This window comes from Triticum urartu, chromosome 4, assembly GCF_003073215.2.
Source record: "Triticum urartu cultivar G1812 chromosome 4, Tu2.1, whole genome shotgun sequence".
Taxonomy (NCBI): Eukaryota; Viridiplantae; Streptophyta; class Magnoliopsida; order Poales; family Poaceae; genus Triticum; species Triticum urartu.
Window position 1 is genome coordinate 82,170,948 of NC_053025.1, and position 24,615 is coordinate 82,195,562.

The window sequence follows — 24,615 nt, forward strand, 5'->3', positions numbered from 1 at the left end:
CCAACGAACTATTTTCATTGGGTGTGTAACCATATAAGGTTTTATTCATGTAAACAGAACAACAATTTATTCTCTTACTTAAATGAATAACTGTATTACAATAAACATGATCAAATCATATTCATGCTCAACGCAAACACCAAATAACACTTATTTAGGTTCAACACTAATCCCGAAAGTATAGGGAGTGTGCGATGATGATCATATCAATCTTGGAACCACTTCCAACACACATCGTCACTTCACCCTTAACTAGTCTCTGTTTATTTTGTAACTCCTGTTTCGAGTTACTAATCTTAGCAACTGAACTAGTATCAAATACTGAGGGGTTGCTATAAACACTAGTAAAGCACACATCAATAACATGTATATCAAATATACTTACGTTCACTTTGCCATCCTTCTTATCCGCCAATCACTTGGGGTAGTTCCGCTTCCAGTGACCAGTCCCTTTGTAGTAGAAGCACTTAGTCTCAGGCTTAGGACCAGACTTGGGCTTCTTCACTTGAGCAGCAACTTGCTTGCCGTTATTCTTGAAGTTCCCCTTCTTCCTTTTGCCCTTTTCTTGAAATTAGTGGTCTTGTCTACCATCAACACTTGATGTTTTTCTTGATTTCTACCTTCGTCGATTTTAGCATCACGAAGAGCTTGGGAATCATTTCCGTTATCCCTTGCATATTATAGTTCATCACGAAGTTCTACTAACTTGGTGATGGTGACTAGAGAATTCTGTTAATCACTATTTTATCTGGAAGATTAACTCCCACTTGATTCAAGCGATTGTAGTACACAGACAATCTGAGAACATGCTCACTAGTTGAGCGATTCTCCTCCATCTTTTAGCTATAGAACTTGTTGGAGACTTCATATCTCTCAACTCGGGTATTTGCTTGAAATATTAACTTCAACTCCTGGAACATCTCATATGGTCCATGACGTTCAAAAACGTCTTTGAAGTCCCGATTCTAAGCCGTTAAGCATGGTGCACTAAACTATCAAGTAGTCATCATATTGAGCTAGCCAAATGTTCATAACGTCTGCATCTGCTCCTGCAATAGGTCTGTCACCTAGCGGTGCATCAAGGACATAATTCTTCTATGCAGCAATGAGGATAAACCTCAGATCACGGATCCAATCCGCATCATTGCTACTAACATTTTTCAACACAATTTTCTCTAGGAACATATCAAAATAAACATATGAAAGCAACAACGTGAGCTATTGATCTACAACATAATTTGCAAAATACTACCAGGACTAAGTTCATAATAAATTTAAGTTCAATTAATCATATTACTTAAGAAATCCCACTTAGATAGACATTCCTCTAATCATCTAAGTGATCACGTGATCCAAATCAACTAAACCATGTCCGATCATCACGTGAGATGGAGTAGTTTTCAATGGTGAACATCACTATGTTGATCATATCTACTATATGATTCACGCTCGACCTTTCGGTCTCCAGTGTTCCGAGGCCATATCTGCATATGCTAGGCTCGTCAAGTTTAACCTGAGTATTCTGCGTGTGTAAAACTGGCTTGCACCTGTTGTAGATGGACGTAGAGCTTATCACACCCAATCATCACGTGGTATCTGGGCACGACGAACTTTGGCAACGGTGCATACTCAGGGAGAACACTTTTATCTTGAAATTTAGTGAGAGATCATCTTATAATGCTACCGTCAATCAAAGCAAGATAAGATGCATAAGAGATAAACATCACATGCAATCAATATAAGTGATATGACATGGCCATCATCTTCTTGTACTTGTGATCTCCATCTCCGAAGTACCGTCATGATCACCATCGTCACTGGTGCGACACCTTGATCACCATCGTAGCATCGTCGTCGTCTCGCCAATCTTATGCTTCCACGACTATCGCTACCGCTTAGTGATAAAGTAAAGCATTACAGCGCAGTTGCATTGCATACAATAAAGCGACAACCATATGGCTCCTGCCAGTTGCCGATAACTCGGTTACAAAACATGATCATCTCATACAATAAAATTTAGTATCATGTCTTGACCATATCACATCACAACATGCCCTGCAAAAACAAGTTAGACGTCCTCTACTTTGTTGTTGCAAGTTTTATGTGGCTGCTACGGGCTTAAGCAAGAACCAATCTTACCTACGCATCAAAACCACAACGATAGTTTGTCAAGCTGGTGCTGTTTTAACCTTCGCAAGGACCGGGCGTAGCCACACTCGGTTCAACTAAAGTTTGAGAAACTGACACCCGCCAGCCACTTGTGTGCAAAGCACGTCGGTAGAACCAGTCTCGCGTAAGCTTACGCGTAATGTCGGTCCGGGCCGCTTCATCCAACAATACCGCCAAACCAAAGTGTGACATGCTGGTAAGCAGTATGACTTATATCGCCCACAACTCACTTGTGTTCTACTCGTGCATATAACATCAACACATAAAACCTAGGCTCTGATACCACTGTTGAGGAACGTAGTAATTACAAAAAAAAATCCTACGCACACGCAAGATCATGGTGATGCATAGCAACGAGGGGAGAGTGTGATCTACGTACCCTTGTAGACCGACAGCGGAAGCGTTATATCAACGCGGTTGATGTAGTCGTACGTCTTCATGATCCGACCGATCCAAGTACCGAAACTACGGCACCTCCGAGTTTCAGCACACGTTCAGCTCGATGAAGATCCCCGGACTTCGATCCAGCAAAGTGTCGTGGAAGAATTCCGTTATCACGACGGCGTGGTGACGATCTTGATGTTCAACTGTCGTAGGGCTTCGCCTAAGCACCACTACAATATTATCGAGGATTATGGTGGAAGGGGGCACCGCACACGGCTAAGAAAACGATCACGTGGATCAACTTGTGTGTCTAGGGGTGCCCCCTGCCTCCGTATATAAAGGACTCAAGGGGGTGCGGCCGGCCCTAGTAGGAGGCGCGCAGGAGGAGTCCTACTCCTACCGGGAGTAGGACTCCCCTCCCTTTCGTTGTCCAAGTAGGAGAGGGGGGAGGAAGGGAGAGAGGAGAGGAAGGAAAAGGGGGGGCGCCGCCCCTCCCTCCTTGTCCAATTCAGACTAGGGGAAGAGAGGGCGCGCGGCCTGCCCTGGCAGCCCCTCCTCTTCTCCACTTCAGGCCCATGAGGCCCATTAACCCCCCGGGGGGTTCCGGTAATCCCCCGGTACTCCGGTTTTATCCGAAACTTCCCCGGAACACTTCCGGTGTCCGAATATAGCCGTCCAATATATCAATCTTTATGTCTCGACCATTTCGAGACTCCTCGTTGTGTCCACGATCATATCCGGGACTCCGAACCAACTTCGGTACTTCAAAACTCATAAACTCATAATATAACTGTCATCGAAACCTTAAGCGTGCGGACCCTACGGGTTCGAGAACAATGTAGACATGACCGAGACATGTCTCCGGTCAATAACCAATAGCGGAACCTGGATGCTCATATTGGCTCCCACATATTCTACGAAGATCTTTATCGGTCAGACCGCATAACAACATACGTTGTTCCCTTTGTCATCGGTATGTTACTTGCCCGAGATTCGATCGTCGGTATATCAATACCTAGTTCAATCTCGTTACCGACAAGTCTCTTTACTCGTTCTGTAATACATCATCTCGCAACTAACTTATTAGTTGCCATGCTTGCAAGGCTTATGTGATGTGCATTACCGAGTGGGCCCAGAGATACCTCTCCGACAATCGGAGTGACAAATCCTAATCTCGAAATACGCCAACCCAACATGAACCTTCGGAGACACCTGTAGAGCTCCTTTATAATCACCGAGTTACGTTGTGACGTTTGGTAGCACACAAAGTGTTCCTCCGATAAACGGGAGTTGCATAATCTCATAGTTATAGGAACATGTATAAGTCATGAAGAAAGCAATAGCAACATACTAAACGATCAAGTGCTAAGCTAACGAAATGGGTCAAGTCAATCACATCATTCTCCTAATGATGTGATCCCGTTAATCAAATGACAACTCATGTCTATGGCTAGGAAACTTAACCATCTTTGATCAACGAGCTAGTCAAGTAGAGGCATACTAGTGACACTCTGTTTGTCTATGTATTCACACATGTATTATGTTTCCGGTTAATACAATTCTAGCATGAATAATAAACATTTATCATGAAATAAGGAAATAAATAATAACTTTATTATTGCCTCTAGGGCATATTTCCTTCACAAATATGGTGAAGTGTCATGTAGTCGACGTTCACATGAAACCACTAAGGGAATCACAACATACATACTATCAAAATATCGAACACATATCAAGTTCACATGATTACTTGCAACATGATTTCTCCCATGACCTCAAGAAAAAAAGTAACTACTCACAAATGATAATCATGCTCAAGATCAGAGGGGTATTAAATAGCATATTGGATCTGAACATATAATCTTCCACCAAATAAACCATATAGTAATCAACCACAAGATGTAATCAACACTACTAGTCACCCACAAGCACCAATCTATAGTTGTACAAAGATTGAACACAAGAGATGAACTAGGGTTTGAGATGAGATGGTGCTATTGAAGATGTTGATGGAGATTGCCCTCCCCAAGATGGGAGAGTTGTTGGTGATGATGATGACGATGATTTCCCCCTCCGGGAGGGAAGTTCCCCCGGCGAAATCACTCCGCCGGAGGGAAAAAGTGCTCCTGCCCAAGTTCCGCCTCGAGACGACGGCGCTCCGTCCCGTAAGTCCTCTCCTTATTTTTTTTCTAGGTCAAAATGACTTATATACTAGAAGATGGGCACCAGAGGTGGGCCGAGGGGAGCACGACCCACCAGGGCGCGCCTGGGCTCCCTAGCGCGCCCAAGTGGGTTGTGCCCACCTGCTGGGCCCCCTCTGGAACTTATTGGCTCCAATATTCCTCATATATTTCATAAAAAAATCTCCGTAAAGTTTCAGCTTGTTTGGAGTTGTGCAGAATAGGTACCCTGACGTAGCTTTTCCAGGTCCAGATTTTCAGCTGCCGGAATTCTCCCTCTTTGTGTGTACCTTGCATATTATGAGAGAAAAGGGATTAAAATTACTTCAAAAAGCATTATTATGCATAAAAACATCATAAATAACAGTAGGAAAACATGATGCAAAATGAATGTATCACCAACCCAAGAGGACCGGGCCTCTACCATAACGCTCTCTCTCGCACCACGCGCCTCCGTTACCTACCCCACTCAATGCATGCAGCATACGTGGCAAGGGATAAGAACGTGGGGGGAAGAGTGAATTGGCAGTTACTCCCCCATGCGTTAAAGTCATTCACGGGCCATTACAGAGATGGCCCCACTACAATTGGCGTTACGCGACGCACGGGAAAGCCGGAAACTAATTCAAGCTCAGATTAATGAAGAAGCAAAGAAGATTTCAAACGACAAGCTACCACCACCCTCTCACCTGTGTACTGGACAGGGCCTACCCCGACGACGCTCGCCAGCGCGTTCAGGCCAGGCCCAGGGGCTCCTGTCGGTGCAACAAACCCCAGGTGTGTTGCCCAGACTGTACACAGGCTTAAGAGCTAGGTTGCAGCATCCAAGACCAGACCAAGCAGAAGAGATCAGCTCTTTGAGGAATCAAAGGGCGGATCAAGAAGACCAAGACCAAGTTAAAGGAGCAAGACACCACTAAGGAATAAACTCCCTTGCCGGGTAGGCAAGCCTGGCGAGGTCAAGGTTGCCCCGAAGACAAGTCCCAAGATTGTCTCGGCAAGCCTGTCGGGTACGACGATAGCGGATTACCTCGCCAAGGCCACACCGCTCCACCTCACAGCAACGCAAGTCACCAATCGGTGCGGTGTCGAGCCTGCAAGTGACTAAGTGGCTGTTATTCAGCACGTGGCAGCCATCCCTGAAGGAAATCACCTCAAAATGACACTCGTCCAGAGACGTGTCACACAGGCAGGCGAGAAGGTGGCCGAACGGCCCGACAAGGCTTGCCGAGCTGCGCTATGATGTGACACTAAGCGGTGCATTTAATGCGCCTTGTCATGTCTGCAGAGTTAGGTATGATAGCTTTGTTTGCTATCTAATCAGTACACAATGCCTGATTTGCCATTGTGGTGACCCATTGATCTATAAAAGGAGGGTCGTGACAACCTTAGAAATGATTCGGACCCTTGTACACTCATAGACGTGTAGCTGCTCTTGCCCCGAGGCAACCTTGCCGGACTAGAGCGTTGCGTCTCCACCACGGTCCTCTCATCAATCCACCAAAGCAGGGGTAGGGTTTTACGCCTCACGGCGGCCCGGACCTGGGTAAAAACTACCCGTGTGATCGTTGTCGTGCTGATCTGCGCCCTTCGCTCTTTGTGCAATGCGCTCTTCCCCCCTGCCGAACCACAAGTGGCCGATGGTCCCATAGGTGGCCATGTTTTCCCACGACAGGAGGTTTTTACCCAACGTGGATGGCAGCATACTTTTCAAATCGGTCCATCTCCACTTTCGACATAGGCATAGTGTTCATCTTATAGGACTTTATTGCTACCAACATGTTGAATTATTTTATTGTTTTGTTCGACTTGTTGCTTTTAGCTGTGTGCATTCTAATTATGCAGAGGTTGAATGTCGCTCATACGATTTGTGTCCACTTGATATTATATTTTAAGTTAATAAAAGTGTGGTTTGTCATAAAAGTCCAACATCTTTTTAAAAGAAAGACTAGGCAATTATTTCCTTTGTATATGGAGCTGGAAAGCAGCCATGGATGTTGCACTCTGATGCCAAACATGTCTTACAAACTGTTGGTTCAATGAAGGTGTTGGTGCTCCTAGTCCCAGCAAAGCAAAGGTAGATTTGTTGGTGTGAGGGCACTCATCGCCTTATTGTCTCCTCTCTAGCCCAACATTTGTCCTACCACTCTACTAAATATCGAGATCAATAAATAGTAGCAGTTAGTTAGAACGTTTGTGACAAAAACATTCACGGCTCCACAACCATGGCATTGGATCTAGATGACTAGCTAGATGTGGTGTTCTTGGACACACACATAATATACTTGTATATCCATCTCAAAAATAACTAATTTGATCGAAATGTTGTTTGTCATGTACAGTCTATTTGATACATTTAAATTACATGTTCATTATGTATGACTGAACGCAGTTGTTACTAATATTTAATGTATTTACTTTTGAAATGAAGGATAGCATCGACTTTTGCATCGATTGATGCACACATCCATATACTATTAAGAGCATTGCTATGCACACTAAGATTGTGCACACAATTTTTACATGACAATCAATCAGTACTATTAATCATTCAGTAAAGAGAAACATCAATTCCAACAAATTAGCTCGAAATAAAGAAAAATATGAGGTTATTTAAAATGGACTTGCCTCGCGACAGTATCTCCGCAAACCAATCACGATCCCTCTGACCATGGGACCATAATCAGCCGGTCAACATGTGATCGAACAACAAAAATCACACTACTCCTAGACAAAATCCTTCAAGAAGAGTTCACCACATGTGTGTTCACGTTGGGTCCAACCAAAGGGTTGAACATGTAATTTCCGTCCCCAAAGTCAAGCTTGGAGCCAACACCTTCGGTGAAAGCAGGACACATGCACGTTGACAATAACTGGTTAGCCGAAGGCGAGACCATGCTTTCTCACCCGAAGAATATCAAAAGCACTAGTGTCAGCAATCTCCCTGACGGTTAGCGCCTTCTCGCTTGCTGGATCTTGACACTAAGAGAGCCCAAGACCCACCCGCATCATTGGAGAAACGCCGAAAACGGGTTGAGGATCTCGCCTCCCCGCATCAGCCCACTGTCAGACCACCTTCGATCCCATCGACAGGACAGGGAGAGGCGGTGCATGAAGAATATGTTGTTGCAACCACCTCTTCCATGCCCATATACGTACGTCAACTGCCAAGCTAAGATCCTAACTACTGCCATCGGCGGCCCCAAAAAATGCTCACCTCACCATCGGCTTCCTCCACTATGTCGTAAGGGGCATCACCGCCAGATCAGGGGACTTCTCTCTGGTAACTGCCTTCATCTCGTGTGAGTTGTGCATCGCGTCGTGGAAGAGAAATAGCTCGCGCTCCATCGTCGACTGGGAGATCTTTGCTTGCCAGCGTCTTTCATGGCGGTGAGGGGTGTGATAGGAGAATGCAGAGGAGGGCAGGGCTAACAGCAGCTAGGGTTTACCCCGTGCCACCCCTTTGAGGATGACCCAAGTGAAGCGACTATGACTATTAAAAGGTGTCCCAGAATTATAAATAGGAACATATATTCACATTCACGGGGACTTAAATCCGATTGTATATCTACTTCCCTAACCAAGTAATAAGTTAACTTAATAACGTCTCGCTAAAAAAATAAAGTTTTCTTGCGATACATAATTGATTAATTGTTGGAATTTGGACTTAGAAAAACACGAGAAATGTGAGCATGCGCGCAAGTGTGAACTTGCTTCCAGCAATTATTTGTAGGAGTAACATGCTAAAAGCGGGATATGATTTGGCACAATGATTTGACATGAAAGCATGATTTTGTGGGCAGCAGGAGTAGATAACCATGCGTTTCTGTCCCTACAAGCTACAAAGCAGCATGCCTATCTTTTGGAAAAGTGAATGTCCGTGAATCATATAATTTATTAATTTCTCAGGCAAGTTCATGAATGGAAGAAGTGATAACATGTGAGTATGTGATAATGCGTATCTCGTTTCTTTGTACTCCTATTTGCATATGGTCTATTTCTACCCAAGTGTTTACCATGAAAGCCTTCTCGTCAAATGGTTTTGCGGGATGACCATATAACTTACGGTAAGTAGTCTGACAACACTTTTTCTCAGGCTTTCCGTAAGATCTGCCTTTTTCTCAGGATTTTATCACCATGCTGCAGATGCAATGACTATGGAAGCTATGGCAATGAGGGATGGGTTAATCCTGGCAAATTCTATGGGGTTCAATAGAGTTGAAGCTGAATCAGATCCTCAAAATGTGGTAAACTATTGCCAAGGTCAAGATCAATAGTGGGACTCAGCAGCGGCAATTTTCGCAGAATGTATAGACGTAGCTACGTCAATAGGAAAGGTCATCTTCACACACTGTTTTCGTGAAGTAAATTATGTTGCTCATGAGCTAGCAAAGTTTAGTTATTGTAATAAGTGTGATTATAGTTGGACAAATGAACCTCCTGTGTTCATTGTTGGCCAACTTGTGAATGATGTAATTGTTCTTTGAATTAATAAAGCTAGCCATTATGACCTTTTCTAAAAAAAACCCAGCTAATGGCCTAGGGCCCGAATGTCATTGACATGTGACACAGTGACCAGCGAGGTGCGGGGTGGTGACGCGGAGGTGTAGCGGCGGCCCGGCGAGGCGGTGGTGGTGACCCGACGGCATGGCGGCACGAAGAAGGTGGCCCACGCTGGGACGGCGCGAGGGCGCAGGGCGGACGGTAAAGATTCAGACGATTTTTAACCGTCAAGAAAGAAAGAACAAATACTTATGAGAAGGAGTGAGTGTTTTTACGAGATCTCGTAAAAAATATCGATTTACAGAAGCTGTTGGAGAGCCTTTTACCTTGAACTTCTGTCAGCGTTAGTTATTTAAGGTTTACAGGAATGATTGGAGTTGCTTTTAAACCACAAACTCAGGAAGTAATCAAATTTTGATTATTTATTTATTTAGTATATGTGATCAACTAAAACCAGAAAACTATTTAGTGGAGAAAAGCCTTCCACATGGTGCCATCAATCTTCAGCTAGAGATATGCATTATCTTTGCCAGACTAGCCTCGACGCTATCATGGCGCCACCGACCGCCCTGCGCTTGTCTGTCAAGACGTATCTGCCGCCGAGACTCTGTTGCACCATACCGCCGAGACCCGCTGTTGTCGGTATATACGACACCGCTCCACCTCCTGTACCGTATTTGTTTTCTCTTTTGCGCATACCACAGACAAGGTTTACGGGAACGGTTGTCACCGTCATATTTCCCTGTGTATCCATATACTTCATCTCCTAACTTACACTGTCATATTCATTTCACACCTTTTATACAAGTTGCTATTCACGACTATTGACGGGGCAAGTGCTCCGAGATAAGAGTATGACGGTTTAGGGAGTTATAAGCTAATCGATGAGAACTTTTGAGAAATAAAAGATTTGCGGAGGAAAAGGTGGGCTTGATTTAAAAATTTCTGTAAAAAGCATCCACTGTCTCTTTTCCTGACAACAAACATAAGTACAAATATTCCACATCATATGTTTGATCACCCTTAGCCGCTACTCCCTCTGTAAACTAATATAAAAATATTTAGATAACTAAATTAATGATCTAACGTTTCTATATTAGTTTACGGAGGGAGTACAAAGCAAGAAGATGGCGACTGATTCGTTCTCGCTTCGTTCGTACCCCCTGACCCGACGCCCCGCCAATGGCTCGACGACGGCGAGGCAGCGAGCCAGCCACGGCGTGCAGACTTGGGCATCATCCAGGGAAAGGGATAATGACCCATGACACTCAGTCACTCACTCGCTTGCTCCTCTCGCTTCCGATAGGCATGGCCGCAAAAGAGCAGAGCAGAGCAGGGAAGAAGGTGAACCAGGTGTTCATCCATCAGATCAACAGGGAAAGGATGCCACCGCGCGATCAGGTAGGGCATCGAATCGAACCTTGGTGCGTAAGCTGTAAAGCCAGCACCGATTGAGCAGGTGGTCATATCAGGCGGGCGGGATGGGGGAATGGAATATTTGCAGACGATGGTGCTGTTGAGCGAGGGTAGTTAGGGGCCGGGGGGAATTCGGGGCGGGGAGCGCAAATGGCGACAGGCAGACATGCATCTTGTACTCGTGTGCAGGAAGCATGATGCCCCCTGATGGGAGTGATGCTAGCTCTGTTTTGTGTCGTGTTGGCATCTGGGTAGGGGCTAGTTGTAAGATGATATTCTTGGTTTTATTTTACTTTACGGAAAGATGCTACTCTTTTACTTCCTCCTCCGTGTGGAAACTTATGATTTTTCTCTCTATAACCGGGTTTTCCCTTTTCTATTATACTCGAACGCGTAATATGGCAGTTTACCTCCATCAAACTACCCCTATGCACTTACCATTCATTATACAGATGAAAAGAGACAACTACACTTGAAGGCCCTGTTCGGTAATCACTCACTCCCGGAATCTGCAAAGCGGGGAAACTGCAACTCCACCATTTTAAATTGTAGCTCCGCCAACTTCGGGAGTGGAGCTGTGGAGCGGAGTGAAACCAAACAGCACCGAAATCAAGAAGTTACAAGTCATTTTATAGATCCTGGGAAAAAATGCAGATCAAAAAAGAAACACAACATCGGTCATGAAGGATAATAAAGCTCATACTGTCAAAAGGAAAACAAAACGTATTGTCTTTGCATCGATTCTAGTGCTGACAGCATCAACTTCTCTTCTCAGATCCACATCTCTGCTGCGGCACGACTCTCGAGCAGCGCGGGGGGAGGGGGGGAGGGTCCAATCATCTAGTTGCGCCGCCACCCACGGCCTTCGAACCCCTCGCCATCCACGACTTCGTCCGCTGTCAAGGTGGAGCCGATTTCCTTGGACCACGAGGAGTAGAAACCGCCCCTACTCCCTGCAACGGCCATGACGAATGAAGAGTTCATGGAATAGATGGAGATGGTGTCGCGGCGGTCATTGATCGATCATGGTCCGACACCTTCATCCCCTCCACGCAACTGCGGCGTTCAGATATGACGCCGCGTGAACGAGGAGTTGATGCCTCCTCTGCGGAACCAAGATGTCCAGATCAGATGTTGCGTGAAGGTGTCGCCGCCGTCCCCACCACTTCCCAAGTCACACAACCAGTGGCACCCGATTGCCATCAAGAAGGAGCAGGATCCGTGTTCATCGAAGCCGTAGCGCTGCATCGACTACTACCTCTAAGGCGACGGCTTGGAGGGCGCGTCATTCTCGTCGGGGAGCGAGAAATACCTCTCGGAGATGGAGGTGCGCCGGGAACGGAGCCGGGCGCAACGCTCGGCGGCGTTCGCCAAGACCCAAGTGGCACCATATTGGGTACTCGTGGACTCCATGCTTTGTGGAGGCTTGGGCCCTCAATCGGCTCAATACCACCATCGAGTCGGACGTGCACCGACGGTTAAACACCAGTTCCTCCAAGTTGGGGGTTGGCCGAGTCCGGGGGCGCCATCCGCCTCCAAGCCGAGGGCAAGCGGTGCAAGGCAAAAAGGCAGCCCAACATCTGCGCCGCGACCGTGCATGGCGGTGGGTAGGGATGTCGTGACTCTTGACGACCCTTCCACCATTGGCGCAATGACAACAAGAACTATAGTGAGGACGATGCAGACGGTAACAACAACTGAGGTGCCGATGACCTTGGAGGCCATGATTATCCATACGACGTCACCACTACATTGATTAATTTAGTTTAAGTTTATGCCGAACTTGTTAAATTTCATTCGTTTGCATGTAATATATCGAACTTGATTAAATTTCGTTTTTATTTTGTGTACAATCAGTTTCAATGTGCGGATATTTGGTGATCATCGTTGGATGACTGATGCTCGGTCGGCTGTCTACAGACACATCTAGACGTATCCACGAACATTTAGTGATGTCTGTTTGATGATCGGCGTTGGGCCTAAAAATCGAAAGAGTCCGCCAAACAATGATCTCAACGGGTGATTTAATGACACAATGCTAAAAAGACACCCTGTTTGACCCAGAATCCTATTTAGCGCCCTTTGTGCCAGTTAAAGGCATTTTTACAAACCGGCACACGACCCTTGTTGGGCTCGGCCCATTTCACTTTTTTTTCTTCTTCGACCACATGCGAGAAGCGCCATTGTTTCTTTTTTTTAAGCAACCCCAGCTGGTTTTCTGGGCTAGTTTTCGGGTTTTCCCTTTGGTTTTACCCATTTTTTGTTTATTTTCTTTTTTTCCTTTCTTCATTCTTTTTTCTTCTTCCATTTAGTATTTTTATTTTTATTTTGTTTTTTTAATATTTTTGTTTTAAAATGCATGATTTTTCTTTTTAAAATTCTTAAAATTCTTGATGTCTTTTTTTATTTTTGTAAACCTTCTCCGAAACACGTGAGCATTCTCTCAAAATCTATGAACTTTTTCCAAATTCATGATTTTTTTAAAAAATCTACAAACTTTTCCCAAATTGGTGAACTTTTAAAAAAATCCAAGAACTTGTAAAATAATTGGTGATTTTCTTAATACGTGTTTTTTCCCAAAATCCTCAAACTTTTTAAAAATTCGTGATTTTTTTTCAAGATTGATGAACTTTATTCAAGTCCGTGATATTTTTTTGCTAAATCCGTGATTTCTACTTTCAAATTAAAGATTTTTTTTCTCAAAATTATAAAGTTTTCCCAAATCCATAAACTTTTTCAACTTTATGAATTTTTTTACAAAATTCATGATTTTTTTTCAAATCCACAAACTATTTTTTTAAATCTATGAACCTTTTCCAAATTGGTAAACTTTTTTTCAGAATCCATTATTTTTTTTCTCAAATCCATGTTATTTCTTTCAAGTCGGTGAACTTTTTTCGAGTTCGTGATTTTTTTTCAAATCTTTTTTTCTCGGAAAGTCAACGGTGGACCGGTTAACCGAACTTGTCAACCAGATCGTTCCACCACGACCAGCGAACCGGGAATGGCCCGCGCACAAAGGTGCGGACATGGGCGTTTGTTTTCATTACTAGCGCAGAGGGCATCGAAGAGAAGCACTCATGTTTAACCTGATCAACCCCTTAATATGTAAAACCGTGTCTACCATAGCGCCAAAGAACTTGTTTAGGCTCGCCAAACTTTGAGCGGTTTAAAAGTTTTCAAAAAATATGAAATAAATATGGATCATCTCTCTAATGTAGATGATCCAACGGAGGGATTGTGAAAATATGCATTTATGTGTTTTCGGCAAAAATAACGAGCATTTTAGCTCACTACGACATAAATATATACTGAACTTTTTTTTTGTCAAGGACACATACAGTCATATTTTTTTTAATTCCTCCGTTGGATCATTCTATATTATAGGTGTGTTGTTTGAGTATTTTTCTCAGGATATATATAACCAAGCAATAGCCTATGTTCTATGGTAATGGTAATGGAAGCTTTTGTTTAAAAAAAAAACTGCGTTGACATATAAGTCTGTTAGGAGAGGACTTTGGTCCACATATAAGTCTTTACGTCCTGTCTTTAGGCCAAAATCGGCTATATGGCCCTTCCAAAAAATCGGCTATATGTCGCCACCTACCAGCGTTAGCTGAGCGTCGCCTGCAAGCACGGGAAAGTAGGTCAGTCTGGTTTCCGTGGGTTTTCCTATTTTTCTGCCAGTGGTTCTCTACTACGGTTTCTATGCAGGTTTTCTTGTTGGTTTGGTGTTCGGTTTTTCCTTTTCTATTTATTTTCATTCCCTTTTATATTTTTTTCTTTGTCTTGTTTCTTTCCTTACTTTTTCTTTCTTCTTTTCATGCATCTTTTCTAATTTTCTACTTGGCAGATTTTTTTTTAAAGATCCACCACCTCGGCATCAGTTAGATCTAGAGCTATCCAGCGTCCAACACCATCTTCATCATTGCAACAAGGGGAGTGTTGCATAATCCTTTGCAATAAAGCTTATGTTGCAGATTTTTTTTCTTTACTATTTTTGCAATATGGGTGCTGTTGTGGAAGAAAATGTTGCAACGTAGATGATGTTGCAGAAAAATATCAGTAGTTTTTTTTTGTCTTCAATTTTTTTTTCAACATGGGTGTTGTTGCAGAAGGCAATTTTGCAACACACATGATGTTGCAGAAAAAATTGCAGAAAGAGACATGTGTCACACAGGAGGAAGCTTGAACACTGTATATAAATTGCAAGAATATTGTAAAATAAATGCTTGATTTTTTTTAAAATGACATCAAAATATTGCACGAACATTTTATAATGCCTAAAACACTTTTTTAGTTACTATATTTTTAATAACACTAAAAACATTGATATACAATAAATATGTGTAATTACTTCATGGAGCATTTTTTAAATACATGATGAACACTTTTTAATAAATAATGATTTTTTACTTTCATTATGAACAATATTTTAAATGCACAATGAGTATATTTTTAATACATGTATATAAAACAAAAAGACAAAGAGAAAACATCAAGGCAACACGTACCTTGCACCAAACTAGCAATTACATACCACACACACATTAGTTCTTTTCTTAGAACATGCACGCCAGCTCGAGGTGTGCTAGCGAGCCGTTGGAGAAAACCAATAGCAAGCATGCTCTGTGGACCATCTGATAATGTTTTCGTTCTGCTAATGAAATGAATCGTGTGCCAAACTAGTGATAGTTATTGTAATAAGATTTCTCTTACTAGGTGGATGAGTCACCGGGTAGTCTAGTCAATAAACTCATGGAAAATGTAATTATGTTTTTGGTATTATCAATTACTCATCATCAAGGACATCAAGTTCCAGCCAAAAATGTGGTTCGCCAAACATGAAGTGGTAGTAGTATGTCATTGAGAGGCTAACTTTGCAGCACGTGAATTTGCGAACATCGGTAGTATGTGTATGGTGAATGATAGTGTGTCTTGGAACACTGATGTACCTCCCAAAGTGACTGCTTCTGCTTTGGGTGATTTGCACAAGGAGCGTTAATATATAAGGTTATGCTTTTCCAAAAAAAAAAATGATGACCTTCTCTAGAATTTTTTTAATCTTATGTCACACAACTAAGGTAGCACCGTAATACGTGCCTTAGGATAGTTTAGCGTTGCTGCCAAAGAGGACAACCAACAAAGGAACCTTACCAAAATCTGATCTACCAAACGAGATATTCCAAATTCAACCGCTATTATCATATTTGGCGAGTTTTGTCTTGCCAAAACCAATAGAGGCCGATACTATTACCCGCTCAACGCTCGTGTCCGTTATCCGCAAAAAAAAAACGCTCGTGTCCGTTGCACAGCCCAACCCGATAACAAGCCCAAGAACGTCGACGTCCCCGGCGGGTCCCACACGCGAAGTTTTCCAGAAAATTCCCGCTTTCAATCAATCAGCCCCTCTTTTCCCGCGGCACGCAGACGTGTTCGCTCGCGACTCTTCGAAGCCTCCGAGGGGCGAAACCGTAAATTCCCCGCGAGCCAAACCGACCTACAGGCTACAGGCACAGCCCCGGGCCCGGCATATATATCCACGTCCTCCGACCTTATCAACAACCCACACCCACCCACCCATCCGCCATGATCTGAAAATTTACGAATCTCTCTCGGCGCGATCCGAAAATCCCCCAAAGTCCCCGCGCTTCCAGACCCAACCGCCGGTTTGAAAATTTTCCGAACCCGATCGGATCTAGCCGCCTCGCCCCCAGCCCGCCGCGAGCGCGCCGCTGCCCCACGGATCCGCCTCCCCTCCTCGCCGGCGTCGACCGATGGCGGTGCTCGGGCGGCCCACGAAGCGGGCGCGGCGCGGGCGGGTGCTGGCGGAGCCCTGCCTCCTCGACCTGCGGGCGTTCCCCGGCCGGAAGGAGCGGGCCGGCGCCGCGTCGTTCCGCGCCAGCGTGCGGGGGTTCCTGTCCCGGCACGCGTCGCCGGCGCCGCCGCCCGCGGAGTGGGAGCAGGGCGGCGTGCTGGGCGACGCCGGCGCGGTGTGGCAGGTAGGTTTCCGTGTAGGCGAGGAGGGCGAGGCCTCGGTCGTGGCCATGGATGTGGTCGAGGAGGACGTGCCCAGGGCCAGGCGCGTCCACTGTGACCACTGTACGGTTGCTGGTAAGTGCCTCAGTTATTCCGGCGTGCTCGAGTGTGTGTAAATTTCAGCATGCCCAGGTAGTCGTCTGGGGATTTCTGGTTTTTTTTTTGAAAAGGTGGGAATTTCTTGTTTTGTGTATAGGTCTTTGTGTCAGCTATAGATTTATCTGGTTGGTAAAGAGTATGGAGTTCCTAGATTTGTGTTATTTATTAGCTTGGGATGCTGTAAAATCCGTGTAGATTCATGCTCTCATGAATTAGATTTGACTACCCCGACGGAGTAAAGGCTTTTAATATAGCATTATCCATTTTTCTTGAATCTCTCTGCGCTTGCAAGTCAAAAAAAAGTCAACAAAAAAGCCAACGGCAAAAAGGAGCAAAAAAAGAGCGAGAAAAAATGGAAGTGAGACAAAAAGAGATAAAAATAAGAGGAATGAGAGGGAACAGAGGCTGTCAAAATGAACAGCCTATTCCTAATAGCCTCACTCTTTCAAGTTTAACACGTAATTCATTATAAATTGATGAACTACCTGTTCGGGAACTTAAAGCCACATCTCCTGACAAATAGATAATGGCATGACCATGACTGTTGAATTACATCTTGGAGCCAAATTGATGTCATTAATTTGTTCAACTCTGATAGGCTGGAGCAGGCACCCAGTTTGTGGGAAGAAGTTTCACTTCATAATTCGGAATGACAAAACGGCCAGCTGCAAAACCTGCCGGCGTTGTGGCCTGATGGTTCAATTGTTTGAGACAAGGTTGGTTTTATCACCAATGTTCAGTATTTGCAATCTAATAAGGCAACAATATCACTGCAAACAAATGTGACAATAATATCATTGGAAAAATGGTTGCAACACTTCAACTTCTGATGACAAATAAAATTACATGCTGAACTGTTATTTAATCAAATGATCAGGTGCCTGGCGTGCAGTCACGGTTCTGCGTTACCCCATGATGGATCTGAAGATTGGGACTATGCCCAGATTGACGATCCGCGGCATTTGCTACATGGCATAGTACATGAAAATGGGTTTGGCCATCTTGTACGAATTAACGGCCATGAAGGTGGCTCCAGCCTCTTGACAGGATACCAACTGATGGACTTTTGGGATCGTCTTTGCACATACCTAAGAGTCAGGTATAAAAGGCAGATTTACACATTTATGTGGAACAGGAACAGCCTACCTTTTTTGTAATTTGTTGGGAAATGATACTAACATAAGAGTACATGATTAATTTCAGAAAGGTTTCAGTGTTGGATGTCTCGAAGAAGTTTGAAGTTGACTACCGAGTTCTACATGCCATTGCCACTGGCTGTTCTTGGTACGGGCAGTGGGGATTCAAACTTGGAAGTGGGAGCTTTGGAATTACATCTGAAACCTACAGCAAAGCCACTGAAAACCTCTCCTCAGTATCACTCTCTCACTTCTTTCCGCACTCCCGATATCCTCGAAACCAACTGCAGGATACCATTGCATTCTATCAATCGCTCTCAAAGCGCCCTCTCACAACATTCCGTGATCTGTTCCTCTATGTCTTGGGGCTTGCTGCTGGCAAGAGTGTGCATACCCACCTTGTGACAATGCACAAGAGGGAGCTCGCATATGATGCCAATTTCAAAGACGAAAACTGGGCTGATGAGAAAATAAAGCAAGCGATGGATGTTGCGCTGAAAGTTCTCCGTGCTGCAGATAGGTGGGTGGCTATGCGAACCCTAAAGGCAGCTACAGCTCATCCAATTGGTTCACCACAGCTGGTTGATTACTGCCTCAAGACCATTGGTGGTACAAGAACCTATGATGGGATGGTTGTTGTAGTTCGATGCAACAGTGAGACAAACACAATAGAGTATAGGTTCGTGACTCAGATATTGGTTGTGACTTGCATAACTAGCCTAGTTCTTGTTTCTATGATCAAAAGGCTAACTGTTCTTTTACTCATTGCAGGCTCACAAATGAAATCTTGCCGCCAAAGAATGCGAGCATGCCAACTCGGGAACACCTTTTCCGTGACATCAAGTTCCTCTATGATATGCTCCTCAACCCTCATACAATGCAACCTTATAAGCCAGAACATATTCATGAACATGCCAACAGATCTGCGATGGTCCTTTTGGACTGCAAACAATTCATCAAGCATTATGACATGGAAGAGGATTTCTTACCTCAAAACCAATCTGTGCTGCACATCTGGTGCCAAGTGGAGCTATTGGATCAGGTTGGTGATCCACCCAGCCTCCCAGCAGAACTTTTAACACTTCCGCAAACAGCTACTGTTGCTGATCTGAAGATGGAGGCTGCGAGAACATTCCAAAGTATCTACTTGATGCTACAAAGCTTTGTAGCAAACCAGCTTCTTGATTGTCCAACTGCAGATGACACAACTCAAGTCAAGCTCTTATTTGGAGCAAAAGGGACTGTCAGCATCCAAGGCAAGTGTGTTGGAGGTGAGCGCAGGGTTGCAATTTATCGGATGGAGAGGGGTGTAGAAAAATGGACAGTTAATTGTTCATGTGGAGCGAAGGATGATGATGGTGAGAGGATGCTATCTTGTGACTCATGCCATGTGTGGCAGCACACTAGGTGTGTTGGAATTAGTGATTTTGTTCAGGTGCCGAAGAGATTTGTGTGTGCATCTTGTAAATTACTCCACAAGTCTAAGATGTAATAGTAGTTTCCCTAACAAAAGATGTAAGACTGGCTCTTTTAGTCATGCCAGTAGTGGGTTGTGGAGGCCCAACATTAGTTAACATGTACATATCGACAACAATGAGTTCCTAATATGACAGATGCAAGTTTTGCATGACTACTATGTACTGAAATATATTTGATGTCTGGTTTGTATGAGGTTAATCATTCAGGGTTCATGATTCATGAGCAAACTTACCAGCATGAAGTTTTAGTGTATATTCCAGCAGACCTTGAGCATGGGTTGGTGACTTGCTTTGTTCTCTGGCCACCAACACATCTTCTAAATGGCACTGAAAAATAAGCGGAAACTGTTATGACTACTATGTACTGAAATATATTTGATGTCTGGTTTGTATGAGGTTAATCATTCAGGGTTCATGATTCATGAGCAAACTTACCAGCATGAAGTTTTAGTGTATATTCCAGCAGACCTTGAGCATGGGTCGGTGACTTGCTTTGTCTCTGGCCACCAACATCTTCAAATGGCACTGAAAAATAAGCGGAAACTGTTATGACTACTATGTACTGAAATATATTTGATGTCTGGTTTGTATGAGGTTAATCATTCAGGGTTCATGATTCATGAGCAAACTTACCAGCATGAAGTTTTAGTGTATATTCCAGCAGACCTTGAGCATGGGTCGGTGACTTGCTTTGTTCTCTGGCCACCAACATCTTCTAAATGGCACTGAAAAATAAGCGGAAACTGTTTTAAAAAACCTAAGATAAAGTATGTTTGCACAGTTGTATACATTGCTGTGATATTATAAGCTATAAATCTTTTATCACACAGAACAAAAGCGAAGGAGTGTATCCAGTCCAGACTCCTGTTTCAAAACAAGAGAAAATAAAATCTCATCAAAATATGTCAATGTTGTTTCAAAACAGGAGTGTATACAGTGACTTGACATTAATACATTGATCAAAAAGACAAAAAATAGTGAAAGAGCATGCTGCGACCAAATTCCAAGTTGCAGCAACACTTACTATAGCCTAACAATTAGCAAAATAATAAGGTGGATACTGGGGACAATTCCTAGATTTTTGCGTCATGATTTAATATTTATAAGTACGTGCTTATAACAGTGAAATCCAGTAATAAGTCACTGTATGCTACTGCTAAGCTCCACTTATTAGAGTTCTAGGTATATAACCTAAATAAAATATGATGGCTGTGCATAGCGCCAGTCCGATCTGCACAACAGTGAATATCATATGCATAAATTACCTAACCAAAATAACAATAAAAAAAGATATTGAACCCTACACACTTTGGTCCATCAGAAACAGTCCAGGCATTGTTAGCTTGATGCCGATACATTACACACTAATAAAAATAAGAAATTATGCAAAGATTCCGAGGTTCGTTTGACATCAAAACAGAAATACCCAATATGAGTTGGAAACCATTTTTTTCATACATGGAAAGAAACAAGGCAAGTGAAGAAACAATATCATTTATAATTGCAAGAGGACAATTGGAGTGTAGCAAATTAAGGACAAGCTCAGGATGCTAAATTCTAGAAACCAAAACTCTCGCCCTTCCCAAATTAATTGAAGTTCTAGGTTTGTCTAAGTCAAACTTATTTAAGTTTGACCAAGTCTATAGAAAAATATGCTTAGATCTACAATACCAAATATATATAAAACGGAAATACATTTTGTGAAAAATACCAAGAAGCCGGATTCAGTTCAGTCCCGTTTTCAAGATCCGGTTCAGTGTAATGAAACTAATTTGGTGTTGTAGGTCTTGATATATTTTTCTTATAGGCTTCGTCAAATTTGAATAAGGACAAAGCTAGAACTTCAAAGTAATCCACAATAGACAAACTGAAGCATACTAAATGAAAGACAAGCTCTTGCATGCTACACCTTAGTTTTAGAATAGACAAACAGGCACGTTCTAACTTCTAAGGGAAAACATGGTTAGATAGATGATTACAACTTGCACATGAAAGAACAGGGGTAACTATTGTTAACAGAAAACAGCCAACAAATATATTGCGCTTTATGAGGTTACAGAGTACAAACTTAACTTGAAAATGACAGTGTTCAAAATAGACAATGAAAAATTCATCAGTACTGAACATAATTAACAGAAGTTATTTTGAGGGTACATAAGAATATTCATGGAACAAACAACATGAAGATACATATAGCTGCAATCTTAAACAAAAATCCAAGCACATTTGTCTGTAAAAAGCTAACAAACTCTGTGATACTTCCAGCTAATATGTTCAGAGAAACAGGAGCATGAGAAAAAATAACAGAAACTATATGATTTAACTGGTTTCAAAACATGAAGTCGTAAAAGCTCTTGTTTATGACTTTGCGTCCATTGATAATGAAGAATCAGAGTAGTGAGAAAGACTGTAAATGTTCTGAAAATTAAAAGAAAAGAGAGATTGCATGTTCATCTTAGCTGCAGTGCTGATCGTGAGAAGTACATCCTATACGTTTTACCAAGGGAAAAATAGGGATAACAGAAAGTCACTGTTGTCACTGTTCTAGTGAAGAATTTCGTGCTATCTACCTTCTTGGTTTACCCCCTAGTGCTTCGATTCATATGCAATTACACAACTGATCAGTGAAAGACTAGCAAAATATTTCTTTTCGAATGGATACTGCTCAACTACAACAGGAGGTTAGTACCTCCCAAACTAGATAAGGCATGTGACACAATTTCATCCGAACTATCAAACAGGTTTTGCAAGCGGCAGTCGTGTTTTCAACAAGAAAAGCAGAAAACTAAAACATCCGTGACAGAAGTTTCATTTCTCAATATATATGTACCAACACATTAATGATTAATAAAAGTACAGATAGACTCCTCAAAATACTTGGGCCAGATGCTGCACCAGTGATATAGAATGATCAAGGTATAGTGCCACAAGGTTTTACCTAATCTAATTTTCCACCCTTCCCTCTGTTTCAAACCTACACTTGCTAACCTAGCAGCAACTGTGGAGTTTTGCAGTATGCTGGTTTTACTTACATGAACAAATTTTATGTTGGGAGCAGGGAGTATCCAAGAGGTGTGATGCTTCCAGCTAATTGTACGTGCCAGAAAAAATATGGTTGATTCTAGAGCTAAGTTGATACTCCGAGAGGTGTTCTACGCATGGGAGCTTATCAGCTACTCAGTTCATCTACCGTGTGGATTTTGATCTCAACAATTCATTTAAATCAAACATAGTATGCAGTTCCCAAACAGAATGTACTCAAGAGTCCAAAAGCGAAGATCAGAGGCAGATTGTTGAATTGGGAACATACTGCACATGAGAATGTCATGGCACCACGAACTCTGTTGGGAAACAAGAAGCTAATTCCAAAACAATAAAAATGAAGAATTTGTATAGCTAGACCTATATGGACTGACATAGGATAGACTGAATACATAATTCTGCTAGTGCTGAGACAATCAAGTGGTACTTCAATGCCAATAATTTCCAGATTTTGAACCAACTCTAAACCACAGCAACGAAAACTCAATAACTTCAGCTCAAGAGCTAAACTCATTAACGAAATATGAAGAATAAAAATAGAGAATCATAAAAAGAACACATCTGATAATCATAAAGCAAGGTAACAATCCTAAAAGACCGATTCTGCATACACTGTTCGGGGAAAAGAGAACATTGAAGCAGTTGGGTAAGATTTTCTTTTAGCATAGTACACCTAGCTGACCACAAGGAAATTTGACGAATAAAAATAGAGAATCATAAAGAGAACACATCTAATAATCATAAAGCAAGGCAACAATCCCAAAAGACCGATTCTGCATACAGTGTCCGGGGGGAAGAGAACACTGGAGCCGTTGGCAAAGAATATTTTTTTAGCATATAGTACACCTAGATGATCACAAGGAAGAAGTAATCGAGCATGAGAATATAAAGCTACACACATCTCAATGACATCATTTACTCAAACTGGGAACACAACCTAGGTTTTTGCGGCAATTAAACTGCTCCACGACTAAGTACAAGCAAATTCCCGCATTACAGATATGGCTTGAACTGTTGGCTAATCTTATCATGAGTACAGCCCCATACATAAGGACCAATCTTGGCATCATAATTGACAAATACAAATGCCCTAAATACCTATAATCACCGAGATGAACACGAAATCATGATTAATAGGCTACTTAAGCAATTAATTTAGAGGACCAGTACTACGGCCCTGTTACAGACGGCAATTCCTCTGCAATATCTTGCATAGAGCACAATACATCAACAGAGTAAACCGAAAGCTTACGCATTCCTTGGGGACGACCAACTCGTGGAGACAGGAACAACCGAGAATCGCAGACGACGCCTGAAAACCTAACCCCAGTCCCCAGAGCAAGTCCTCCACGGGAAAGACCAGCACACAGCAACGATTAAGCCGCGCACAAGATAATCCGCGAGTGGATTGACGGAGAAGGGAGGGGGAGCCCAAACCTTGGCCTGCCGGAGCGTCGATCCTTCAGGGCGGAGGTGCGAAGAGAGGAAACCGGGAGGGGGATTTCAAGTTTGTTCATCGTTTGGTTTGGCTTTTAGTTGGGGAAATACGGTCTGCCGTGAAGGGCGAACTTCTGGAGGATATTTTACAGTCGGCGTTGCGTTCCTGATCCAAAGTCGGACACTCTTTTTTTTTTCATCGAAAGCTAGAACTTTATTTCAGAATCATTTGGTTACAGTCTGCCCGAAGGCTAACAAGGAGGAAATCGGGGCTCTGCTCTAACCAGCACTCCGTGGCCTCGAGAGAACAAGCACGTTGTGCACACGAGTGAGCTGGAGTATTGAACTCCCTGCTGACATGGTGAGTCGGACACTCGGACCAAGTCAAAATACGTCTGTGGTAATTTGTACTGGTATATACTTTCTCCGTATTTTTAGTTCGTACATTATATTTGTCTTAATATATTTTACGAAGTTTGTCTTAAATTTATATAGAAAACACATCATCGCTAGATTTATATTCCTAAAAAACATCATTAGATTTATGATACTTTCATATTGTATTATTTGATATTCACTTCTTCGCCACAATCACTTAAACACATTAACGACGATAATCTCTTCATACCCCTTCATCATAAAAGGTAGGATGTTTTTTTCTAAAAGAATAAAAAGCATCGCCCACCCGACCTCAATGGTATGCGTGGTGTGTATGTATGTACGTACACCCAC

At 42.9% G+C, this 24,615-nt stretch overlaps 1 protein-coding gene and 1 long non-coding RNA gene across 3 annotated transcripts; one reads left to right on the forward strand and one right to left on the reverse strand.

Moving 5' to 3' along the window:
• The first annotated feature begins 16,208 nt into the window (after positions 1–16,208).
• LOC125550792 (PHD finger protein At1g33420-like) lies at positions 16,209–19,556 on the forward strand. The gene is made up of 5 exons (XM_048713884.1): positions 16,209–16,766; positions 17,389–17,506; positions 17,668–17,889; positions 17,994–18,605; positions 18,698–19,556. The coding sequence occupies exons 1-5, from the start codon at positions 16,430–16,432 to the stop codon at positions 19,416–19,418; spliced, it is 2,010 nt and encodes a 669-aa protein (XP_048569841.1). The 5' UTR covers positions 16,209–16,429; the 3' UTR covers positions 19,419–19,556.
• LOC125550793 lies at positions 17,180–24,041 on the reverse strand. Of its 2 annotated transcripts, none has more exons than XR_007301865.1 (5): positions 23,699–24,040; positions 20,038–20,268; positions 19,638–19,731; positions 18,916–19,119; positions 17,180–17,560 (listed from the first exon to the last, which is right to left on the reverse strand). It is a non-coding gene; the product is annotated as an uncharacterized LOC125550793 (long non-coding RNA). The 2 variants fall into 2 exon arrangements; XR_007301866.1 differs by lacking the exon at positions 17,180–17,560 and adding an exon at positions 17,673–17,878 and having other exon boundaries at positions 23,699–24,041.
• Between the last annotated feature and the right edge of the window lie 574 nt (positions 24,042–24,615).

Excerpts from the sequence above, each read along its gene's own strand:
- LOC125550792 (XM_048713884.1), top strand. The coding sequence starts at position 16,430 with ATGGCGGTGCTCGGGCGGCCCACGAAGCGGGCGCGGCGCGGGCGGGTG. Across the intron at positions 17,890-17,993 it reads TGCACATACCTAAGAGTCAG|AAAGGTTTCAGTGTTGGATG; the intron begins GTATAAAAGGCA and ends GATTAATTTCAG. Across the intron at positions 18,606-18,697 it reads ACAAACACAATAGAGTATAG|GCTCACAAATGAAATCTTGC; the intron begins GTTCGTGACTCA and ends TACTCATTGCAG.